Genomic DNA, 12,253 nt, shown 5'->3' on the forward strand with positions numbered 1-12,253 from the left:
AAAGAACCTAATTTCTCTCCTTGTGTCCCCAAATTCAAAGGATATATTCAAAGACAGTGGAATGTCTGAGCTCACACACTTTAGTAACTGTGCAGAAGGCATTAGAGAAAGTTTTGAGCTTTGACATCTAATGTTTTCAGAAACTAAAATACCAGCAAAATATCTAACATATTTTGAACTCTGATAGAAATTAAGGTACAAAATGATCTCATTTTTGAGTCACGTGACACCTACTATTAAAAAGTCCAGTTTTTGCTAAATTACAGCACAGGGATGTGAAGAAAACATGATTATGTAAATAAAAGCATAATTCGTTATGACTGAAAGGTTTCAGAATAAAGAGAAAAATATTACCTTTGGCTAATGATCATGGTACACCTTGTTATGAACATGAAGGGTTTGCATTTTTTATAGTACTTTCTATACCAGGATTCCTAACTCCTTCAAATACTACCAAATCTCTAGGATGAGGCACTATTTGTTTACTTTTAGATATGTGAGAACTGAGGCACTGGCAGCTAATGCACCTTGCCTAAAGCCTCCAAATCCTGTGCTTTATCCACAAGACTATTTTTGTCTCTACTTCTAATATCCTACAACACATCACACTATAAATACATAGTCTTTGCAAACCTTTAAACTGATCCCAGACTTTCAAATAAACAGTCAGAATGGTTGCTTTGAAATGATGCTACTTCTGATGTGTGACATGGGCAATCTATGGCTAACTGGAATATCAGACCTCTCCCTACACACCATCCCACAGCCATTTCCAATCTGATAGCTAACAAAAGGATAGGAGCCTTGTTCTCCAGAGCTAAATATATGAACTGTCATCCTATTAGTTCAGTCATTTTTGCCCATAGCCTGCTTCCTACATGCAGTCTTGTGTAATTCTAATTCCATCCAGTAAGAAAAATGTGAATTTCTTCAATAATCTGGTTATTACTAGGTAATTAATAGTAGCTCTCGGATTGTGAAGGTTGGAGGGAGTAAAAAAATTGTTTCCTAATATAATCTATTGGACAATGCAAACTGTAGGTAGAAAAATAACTGCGGCACCTCATCACTCATAACATACACAAAAACCAGTCTGAATCTAGGAGAAAAGCATGATAATAAATATAGCACACTAGGAAAGAGCAATGTTACCACACTTTGAAAAATACGTTCATCATGTAATCAAAATTGCCTTGTGCTGTGCTGTGTATAACAATGCACGGCAGCTGACTAGTGCTTCTAAGTGGATCACTATTTCCCTGGCCAGAAATCTGTGCTGGTAAGAAAAGACACCCTATGCCCCCACTCCTTCCAATGTAAAATTCATTCCTCTCCCTTCCCCCGACAATAATAGTATTTTGGTTGAAACATTAAGTCATGATGGTTTCCAAGCTGACACATCAATTATGATGGGTTGATGGGTCACACTACATTGCACTGCAGCAAATCATGAATCATTAATCTTGGAAAATAGAGCATAACATAGACAGACACACACTCACGCCCTTTCCCTCTTTTCAGCCTTGCAAGTTGCTGCAAATTCGGTCCAAATTAAAAATAAATAAATAAATGAAATACATCAGAGAGGTATGGAATTCTCTGATTCACAGTGATAATTTAGCTGAAACCCTGCTAAATGGTCACCTAAAACCGGACACAGGCACAGTTCTTCAGTAAAGCTTGCTCTGGGAAGAAAGCATGCAAGCAATTTCTTACCTGTAATATGGTAGCTAACCTGCCGGTTGACATCAGACGTGTCTTCATCCCAGGTGCTGAGAACAGCCACGACTTCCCCTGGAGGGTCACTCTCCTTCACTGACCCTCTATACACATCATGCTCAAAGATGGGTGCGTTATCATTTATATCTGTCACAGTAACTGAGACCAAGGTGGTTGATGACAAGGACAAAGCCTCCCCCAGATCTGAGGCCACCACAGCAAACGTGAAAGCAGGATCCTTTTCGTGGTCCAGATCCTTCAGTGTGCTGATCCAGCCACTGTTGCTATCAATGGTGAATGCTTCTGTGATCTTCTCCAGCTCTGATTCCACTGCAAGAGTATAGGTGACCTGCCCATTGGCACTTGAGTCTGCATCAACTGCTTTAACTTGCATGAGTTTTGTTCCTATAGGCATTCCTTCCATTATTATAGCATCATAGCTAGCGGTTTCAAACATGGGCTTGTTGTCATTTACATCCAATACCTTAACCTCCACATCCACAGTCAACACGATGTCTACTCTGTCTAATTGAATGGTGGCTGCAACTTTGAAGTGAAAAGCAGGATTTGTCTCGTGGTCAAGTCTCTTATCCAGTTTTATGAGCCCCGTGTCTTGTTCTATGATGAAAACCCCATCTTTGTTGTTTTCAGTCAGCTCACCATTAACTGTGCTATACAAAGCACCCTGATTAGGCAACACATGCAGAATGTCAATGGTACTACCTATGAGGGTGTCTTCTGCTATGGTAAAAGAATACTGGGGTTGAGAAAAAGAAGGCAAAATAATTTCTGGGGGTAAAACATGGATATAGACGGGAATGAGGGAATGCTTTACAGGAATGCCACCGTCAACTGCTTTGACGAAGAATGACAGAACTGTGTTTTTCAGCTGATTAAAGCTACCCTTGGTGACCATCCATCCATTATCTGGATCTATTTCAAGCAGATCAGCTACTGAAACAGAAGCTTCACTATACAGAGAATAGGTAATTCTAGAATTGGCTCCATCATCTGGATCTACTGCTTGCACTTGGGTCACCAAGTAACCTTTCCCAACATCTGCTTTGACACTTGCTCTATATTCGACCGTCATAAATTGAGGAGCGTTGTCATTCTCATCCACTACTATCACTCTCACAGTGCAAAACGTAGTCCTGCCACCTCCATCGAGGGCTCTCAAAAATATACCAATATCACTCTCCAGCGGGTTTTCCCGGTCTAACCTCTCGGTTGTCAGAATCTGCCCATTGCTGTCAACTAAAAATCGGTCCTTGGCAAAGTCATTTATTATGGAGTAGCTTATCTGGCCATATACACCTGAATCCCCATCTGTTGCTTTCACATGGATTACCTTAGTTCCAGGAGCAGCGTTTTCTCTAACCTCGGCAACATAAACGCTCTGTGAAAACACAGGACTGTAGAGGTTGGCCCCAAGGATCTGTATGTGCACCTGAGCTGTGCTAGTGAACAGGCCATCTGACACAGAGACGTTTAAGCTGTACATGGGCTCCATTCTCTGTTTGCGATGGTTGGAAAGGGTGATAACGCCACTCTTGCTGTCCATAATAAAACTGGTCCGATCATTTCCTGATAGGATGCTGTACTCCAGTCTGTCAAAATCAGAGCTGTCAGCATCAGAGGCTTGGACGCAAGTCACAAAATGACCCCGAGGTGCCAGTTCGCTCACATATGATTCATATATTAACTGGTTAAAAACTGGAGGGTTGTCATTCATATCTGTTATTGAGATACTAACAAGAACCTCACTGCTTAGTGGTGGGAACCCATTATCAGTTGCTCGGACTTTCAAGCTGCACTGCTGTACGAGTTCATGGTCCAACATGCGGGCTGTCAGAATTAGGCCACTGCTGCTGTCTATATGGAAATAATCTGTGCTGTTAAAGGTGTCCTGGACTATCTGATACTGTACAATCTTGTTATTGTCAGAGTCAGCATCAATAGCAACAACTTGCAGTACAGGAGTCCCAATCAAAGATGCTTCAGACAAAGTAGCATTATAAGCTGTCTGATCAAAAACTGGAGGATTATCGTTAACATCATTAATGATCAAGTCCACAGTGACCTCAGCTCGAGCACCAGTGAGGGCATCACTGGCTCGCACCATCAGCTTGAAAAGAGAATTTATTTCATAGTCCAGTGGGCTGATGACACTCAGAACTCCAGTATCAAAGTCGATATTAAACTGGTTGTAGGGATCTCCATCGACAATGATATAAATTATACCCTGACCTTCTGGACTGGTTGCATTTATACTTAAAATTGGTGTGTGCATTTCTACATCTTCATTCACAGAAGCTGTATAGAAGGGCTTGTCAAATACAGGCATTGCTTTATTCACAATAGTAATGGGGAGCTCAACTGAAGCGGACAACGATGGGTTACCTCCATCTTTTGCGAGAATGACAACCAAATACTCTATATTAGACAAATCAGAATTGAAGGCTTCTTTTAAAGTGACACTACCAGATCCTCTATCAATTTCAAAATGTCCATAGTCTTCCTTCAGAAGATATGACACCTCACCATTTTCAGCCTTATCTTTATCAATAGCTGTCACTCTATATATCATGGTACCAGGCTCAGCATCGACTTGCACAGCAGCATAATATGGAAGCCCTATGAACACCGGGGCATTGTCATTTATGTCCTCAATGTAAACCCTCACCACCACTCGAGCGACACGAATGTGATCTAGTTCACGGCTTGCTTCCACCACCAATTCATACAGCTCTTGTTCCTCTCGGTCGAAGGGGATGCCAGTTGTCTGAATGACTCCTGAGGTGGATTTTATTTTAAACTTGTTGCCCGGGTTTAATATACTGTATTTCAAAGGCTCATTGAGGCGGTTACCAACAGCATTCACCACAGCGATCTTTGTGATATTGGTGCTGTTTTCTGAGATAGAAGTGGAATAAAAATTCTGTGTGAAATGTAGCCCACTATCCATGGCTTCTTTGACCATTATTGTCACCATAGCAGTGCTATAAAATTTCCCATCAGATACTCTTACTATTAGCATATAATGGTCTTTGGAGAGGCTATTGTTTTTGATGGTGAGTACCCCTGTGCTTGAATCAATTGAAAAATGTTCCATATTGCCTTCAATCAGACTATATGTTAGTTCAGGAGGGATCTCTGAATCTGGGTCTGTAGCCTTGACTTTGAGAACCTCAACACCAACATAAGTGGGCAGGAGCAAGACTGTCTCAAATACAGCCTGGCTGAAGACTGGTGGGTTGTCATTGACATCAGTTACCTCAATGGTCACTTCAACTGGGCTCTCTGCTGTAAGCTGGGGATTCCCACTGTCTCTGACATGCACGTGGAAGTGGAAGTGGGCTATTGTTTCATGATCTAAATTTGCAATTGTTCTGATTGCACCTGTGCTGGAATCTACTGTGAAATACTTTTTTGCAGTAGATTCAACAATCTGGTAGACAAGCAAAGCATTCTGGTTGCTGTCAGCATCAGTGGCACGTATCACAAGAGGACTATTACTTGCACTCCGGACTATGCTATTTACAGGAGCAGCTTCACTTATGCTGCCCGAATACTGAGAGAACAGAAAAACTGGTGGGTTATCATTTTCATCCACAATCTGAATGTTCACAGTGGCATTTGATGCCATGCCTGCCATATTTGTTGCCTGTATGATGAGCTGATAGAAGGAAGCACGTTCATAATCAAGGGCCTTTTGACTGGTGATCACTCCAGAATACGGGTTTATAGTGAAGACTCCATCCACATTCCCATCTTTAACCTCATAAACTAACGTGGACTGACTGATTGCAGAAAGAGAGATGACAGAAGTACCGATATCCACATTTTCATTAACCTCTGCTTGGTATTCTTTGAGAGTGAACTTGGGGTGGGAATTATCTGCCATTGTCACAGATATCCGCACAATTGCTGTTGCAGATAGTGGTGGAGAACCTTGATCGGCCACTTTGACTGATAAAACAAACTGTCCCATTGTGGTTAAGTCTGGCTCCTTCAGTAGTGTGATGATGCCTAAAACTGGTTCAATCTTGAATGTGTTTCCTGTATTTCCTAAAACACAAATATTGGAAGCAAATTAGAAATGTAAATGTACTTGATAGTATTTTAAACCAGGAGCAATCAGCTGCAATTTGTTAAAGGCAGTTATCGAAAAAAAGGACGGACAACAAAAACCCAACGTAAAATAGTTCTAAAAGCCTTTCCAGCCTTTTCTGAAAATCAAGTAACTCAGTACATGGTACAGGTGTTTAAACCTTCAGAATCTCAGGTGCTGCTACCTGTATCTTGATCCTGAATATCAACATCTGAGCAACTACCGCATGTACATTTCTCCTACTGAAGTGGGAAAAAACATTCCTAAATTATGGGAATTAGTCAAATACATGTACACCTAAGGCAAAGAAACTAGATCAGAAGCTAACAAGCCAATTACATGACAAATGGTTAACAACTCAGGCACTTAATTGAAGTGGATATTAAGCAACTGTAGAGAAGAATACAGTAGTTCAAGACTCAAAGAACTGAATATAAGAAGGTTAAAGTGGCATTTAGAAAAATAAACCAGAGCAAATAGCATAGGAAAGAGATTCAAGTATCTTGTGGCACAAAGGTTTATCATATGATCTCTGAGGAGGATGAATGAGATTTAGCAGAAAATGTCATGTGTCTGTTATAACATGAAAGCGGGGATATCACTGACTGCATAAAGGTGAAAACAGGGAGTTTGGATCAAAGACCTTGTTTGGGGTCTTTTTTTCTTTTTAGTCTTTTTGCCAACCTCTTCTTCAGCAAGACAGATTCAAAACTTCTGATATGTATCCTTATCCTGAAATCAGAGATCACCTTTATTAGTCAATCTGTATTTTGCTAGTTCCTTGTGTGGCTGCCTAAAGCATAAGCTGCTGCATGTGTCTATGGCATGTATAAGCATACAGACTCTTTCTCTGAATTTGATCGTAAATACAATCAGCATGTACTGAGCTACAGCGATTCCAATAATTATAATGTGTTCCTGCTATTGTAATTTACATTTTAAAATCTAGAATTGCTTCCAATCTATAGTCAAGCATCCATCCATGACCTGGAGAGAAATATGTCTCAGGTAACTGCTGATACACAAGAGATTTCTTTTAATGGTGATTGTTACAGGTGCTGTGCACAGAGCACAGCACCTGTGAAAATCATAGCTGGAATGCCAAACACATGGAAATCTAAATGCACACTATTTATAAGATATAATTCACTATCTGTTGTAAATTCTGGGGGTTGGAGGCTAATTTAAGCTACATACTACTGTATGTAGTTCAGTATATGACTGGTAATGCCTTTCTATTTATATCCATCCTTTCATATCAGTAAAGTTTACTCTACTAACTAAAACAAAGATTGTGCTATTCACTAAGGAGCTGAGACTCTGCCAGAGCTACAAACTCTCATAAAGATCACACTAATCTGTCACATTCACAGACACTACAAATGTTGCTGCAGTTATTTTGTCAATGTGTGTTAATATAAATAATTTTTAGCCATTGAATGCCTCATGTAAGGCCAGCGCTGGTTCTTCTTTAGGAATTTCTTCTGAAATTACACAAAAGCTACTTTCTTTACCAGTTGCTCTGTTCACACGTAAGGTGATGTAAGTAATTCCCCTGAATAAAATGCCTGTGTACAATTTGAATGCTGCAGTTAAAATCAGTATCCTCAACTGCAGATTTTATGGATCATAGAAACTACAGCAGCAGAAGACTGAATTTCAATGCAGCTGGGATTGGAACATCTGTGGATAATGAGACTGGGGGAGTGTGTGGCTCACAGTAAATAGAAGTTTGAAGCCTGACACTGCAGGGAGAGCTCATGACGAAACAGAAACAGGCTGTAATGGAAGACAGAGCCTCTAGAAAAGAGAAAAACATGTATATTAAAAAGGACTATCTAATAGCTAAAGCATGCTTTCTAATCTTCATCTTTTTCTGTCTGCACCATGTATGATTCTATTACTAGCGTATGGGAGCCACACTTCTAGCATGTCAGGTTGCTCTTTACATTGTGGTGGCATCTATAAGTGATTGGGTTGGAGCCCATAATAGCAATAAGGTGTCAAGAAAAAACTGGGAGCGGTCTTGAAAAACATTGAACCAGGAACCTGATCTGATCTGCTCAGAATCTGTTCTATAAGGCACAGTGTTGTCCTGCCTAGTCACGTATGAAATTTCCCCTGATCTAAGTTAAAGACCACTGGAAAACACTGAGAAATAACTGCTAAGACCGAATGCAGTGCATAAGTGCATAACACTAGTTTTGTAGTGCTAAGGTCTTTGTAGGACCACAAGGGTGCAAGTTAAGTTCAACACTTTTAGATGTAAGAGACTTCACCTCCTGGTTTGCTTCCACAGAACATACAGGATAATGACAAAAAAGTTCCTTGAGTCTTCTGTAAGCTTCTAGTTACATCAGCTTAATTTAAGGTGTAAGCTTGAACTATATGAAGTTAAATCAATATGAGATGGTGCAGATATTCTTGTTTCATTACTTATATTTTGTCATTTAGCCTGTTTGTAATTGACTTAAGCCATTGTAGTGACAAGTCTTTAAAATAATATAGAGATAAATAATGATCCTGTAGGACGAGAGCCTAATGCTGGGAAAGGCTTGTGATCTGATTAATATGGACACAACCTGCAGTATATGAGACTGCAGATTTGTTAACAAAGGTTACAAATTTCTACTTCTTTCTCTCTTTTCCAGACACCCCTCTTGTACATATGTTAATGGTTTATCTCAGAGAGAATTCTTAGCTTCAGATCCATACAAGCCAGAGAAAGTTACATTCATTTGCATGTGTGGCAGAGATAATGCAAATTTCTCATGACCGTGCTGTTGCACTTGCAGAGGAAAGCTTTTTGGTACAGATTATGTGCTGAATGTAAATACCAAGAGCTTAACAACAAAAGCAAGTTTAAGCTGGTATCACCATGCCCTCCCTTAGTTTCAAGACACCTTATGCCATTAAAATGCTATGGCTGTTCTGACAGAAGTTTTTAGCATAGCCCTGGCCTTAGTCTCCATGCTCCTCTGATCTGCATGTTGGAAAAGATGCCAGCTGTGGTGGCACTTACTTGTGAAGGATCCACTGTATACTAGACTGAAGCCAGCAACCTGAAAAGAAGTTGCTGCTGTAGCTTTCAGTAACTATCATCTGTGATGGTTTTGAAGCAATGACTTAGTGGTAAAAGGCTCTGCAGCCATCTAGTGAATGTGAATGAGATTCTATTCCGACAGGTTTTGGGTATAGTAGCTTCAAAATAAAAAACGACCAACAGGAAGATGTCTCCTTTGCCCAGCTACGCAGCCTCATTTTCAGCCTCTGTTCTAACCTGCTTCAATAGTGTAGATGAGCTCTGCATTTTCTCCTTTGTCTTTGTCCAAAGCTGTGACCTGCAAGACTGCTGATCCAACTGCTGCTGATTCAAACACTGAGGCTTCGTACAACGGGCTGGTGAAGTATGGACTATGGTCATTGGAGTCTTCCACATTTATGATGACTCTGGCCAGGTTTCTTCTGTAAGGGAATTCTTGATCTCGGACCTATAGAACAAATGCATAATACACATCTTGATATCCATCTAGTGAAAATTCATAAATATTTTTTAATACATGCTAAATGGTCATGCCTTTGCCCTGCCATTCCCTGCTTTATAGTAGAGGCAAATAAACCTTGCTCATTGTTCCGTCTTTCAAAGAGCTACAAACAATTCTACCCACTATGATCAGTTGTGTGTCAGTCCAGTGCCTGTAGCTGACAACAGACTTATTCATCATTATATATGTACGTACCTTTTTAAAGATGATGATACCAATAGTAAACAGAGTAGCAATCACCTTAAAAAGTGCTGAGTACTCCCAACAGAGGTATCATTTATCACACCCCTCTCAACCCCATACAAAATATCTCAGCACTGCTACACTGATAATCTTGCCAACACAATCCCCAGAAGTTTGGGTCTTCTTAAATAGAACAAAATACCTACTGTATCAGGTGGAGAGCAAACCCAAGCACCAGGAAATGACCTTTGTCATTCATTTCTCTCTATGAATCAGTTTATATTTTTTTCTTAGCCGGCTTGCCAAAAGACTTGTTACTCTGCAAGCCAAGACCTCCACTCGGTTCCTGCTCACTGGATCTGATAGCAGCTCTCTGATTTCTAGGGTCCTTAGCCCAAAGATGGCCCTGTACCTAACACATCATGAGCTGTTCCTAAAAAGGATCTCTTCTGCAGGTATCTTAAAGTGATTAAATAGTGGACTACAATGTTTAATCTAACATAGATTCTTTTTTTTTTTTATTACCCTCCAATCCATAATATACAATCTTCACTTGAAAACAGACAGACTTACGTTCTGTAATTTGGCCACACTGAGCAAAAAAATGTTGGTGGTTTTTTTCCCCCAAACATTTGGAAATGTAGATGAAAGCTATTTTGTATATCAAGAGTTTACATACTGGAATAAGTCCACAAAAGTAAACTATAAACAAGGCTTCTTTCCAGAAAGGCTGTGCCACTCTCTATGGCCAGAAAGCAGTTGTCTCCCTGTGAGTAACTTCTCAAATAACTTTCAGCCTCACTTCAGAAACTCTGAAAATTACCTTTAGTGAGAGCACCAGATGCCAAGAGATTAAATAATTTCCTGCTTGCTCTCCCTCGAGATAGCAAATCACATCATATTCCATACAATGAATTCACAATAAGTTTCCCAAAAAATTCCAATTAAAAATGTAAAATAAATACACAGCAAGGCAGGCAAGATGAAATTAATGACTACTTGCTGCACTAAGAGTCCTTTGCTCATGCAAAGACATAAAGCATGTATGCACCTGAAGCAGCGGTGATTGTGTCTGTGCCAAGTGAATACTGCATTCTTACCATGACGTTAAGGATGTGCTTATCTTGAGCTTCATGGTCCAATCTCTCAGCAGTATAGAGCACCCCAGTGCTGGGATCAATTCTGAATTTTCTCATGCTGACTGTGTCGATGCTGCTGTGAATAGTGTAGCTCAACTTATGCTTTTCATCTCTGTCTATAGCTTCGATTTGCAGAATTTCAGTATCAGGGAGAATGTCCTCTGAAATGGTGACATCGTAACTTGGGTGAGAGAATTCTGGGCCATTATCATTGTTATCCAACACTTTTATAAGAACCTACAGTTAATAAAAGAAAAACATTTGAAGTTATTAAAGACTAGTCAAAGTACTAAATAGGCACCTAGAGAAATGTAATTTACTTTAGATGGCTGATGATGTTATGCTGCTGTATAGTTAGACTGAAAAACATATAATTTAATATTAAATGCTTACTGTTCAGATCAAAAGAAATAGGAAGGATATGACTTTGGAGGCAGAATGTTTCTAATTATAAGACCTGCTCACACCCTGATGAAGAAGTCCATATTTTCAGTATCTGTAGATTGGAAAACATTCCTACAATGGTTATAGGAAAGGTTTTCTCATCCGTTGTAACTGCTCTGGTCTAGCAGACTTCTAGAGCTATTATGGGATTTCCTTTTCCCTTCACTATTAATAAGGCTATAAAAGAAACCTTTTCATGTTACTTAAATCTGCTTTTTATACAATCAAGATTTGGCTAAATCCTGATTGTCTGCTGCCCAATATGCTGTGTTTGGACGTACTAGCAATGACAAGTCGTGCTAGCAGGGGAGACTTCAGGTTACTGTTACACCTTAGACTGTTAGGACAATGGGCACTTGATGAGGCAAGAACAGGAGACATGCCCTCACAACCATGCAAGCCCACCCCACACAGATCAATACATACCACCAAGTACAGGTAATCCCAGAGCACTGGTGGCTGGGAAGGATTATTTTCATGGTTTCATCCTAGCTCTTCCTTTGCCAGTGATGGTTGCCTTTATTACCAACTAATCCACTTTCCCCTCGAACACCTATTTGTCTCCTTTCTGTTGCAATTTATGAACAGTAGAACTTCTGCTAAAAATGGGAATAAACGCTGTGCCATTTGCTGCTTTAAAACCTCAGTATTGATCCCTAAAGGAACTTGGAGAGGGGGAAGGCAGCAAGGATGCTGCTGTTGCTGCCTATTACACCCATTTCAATATATCACAAGCTGTCCCTGGTAACTAATAAGCAGCCCTGTTTTCCAAGCTTTGCCTTTCAAAACTTACGTGACTATGTAATACTATATGTGTGTGGCTCTGATGAGGTTTTGTGTTTTTCACCATTGGAGGAGTCACTCCCTAGAGAAAATTTGCCTTCCAGACTTTGTATGCTATGGATTACTTTGGGCAGCGTGGCAGCAAACCCCTTGACAAACTACATCGTTGTTAAAGATGTAATGTAAAAAGCTGCCTTTTTTTCAGCACTGGAAACAAAAAGTATCTTCTGTGGAATATGCCTGTGAAAGCACACACATAATCTTATAGTGATTGAAATAGAACAATATTTTTATTCAAAGACTTTGAAATAAGAAATAGCTCAATG

At 39.9% G+C, this 12,253-nt stretch overlaps 1 protein-coding gene across 8 annotated transcripts in view; it reads right to left on the minus strand.

Moving 5' to 3' along the window:
• Positions 1-12,253, minus strand: part of FAT3 (FAT atypical cadherin 3) — a 409,819-nt gene that overhangs the window by 78,568 nt on the left and 318,998 nt on the right. For all 8 annotated transcript variants that reach the window (XM_030476635.1, XM_030476640.1, XM_030476638.1 and 5 more), the window contains 3 exons: positions 10,662-10,937; positions 9,114-9,324; positions 1,717-5,790 (listed from right to left, as the gene is read on the minus strand). In XM_030476635.1, coding sequence (XP_030332495.1) covers positions 1,717-5,790; positions 9,114-9,324; positions 10,662-10,937 — 4,561 coding nt within the window. The remainder of the gene's footprint in view (positions 1-1,716; positions 5,791-9,113; positions 9,325-10,661; positions 10,938-12,253) is intronic.

This window comes from Strigops habroptila, chromosome 2, assembly GCF_004027225.2.
Source record: "Strigops habroptila isolate Jane chromosome 2, bStrHab1.2.pri, whole genome shotgun sequence".
Classification (NCBI taxonomy): domain Eukaryota; kingdom Metazoa; phylum Chordata; class Aves; order Psittaciformes; family Psittacidae; genus Strigops; species Strigops habroptila.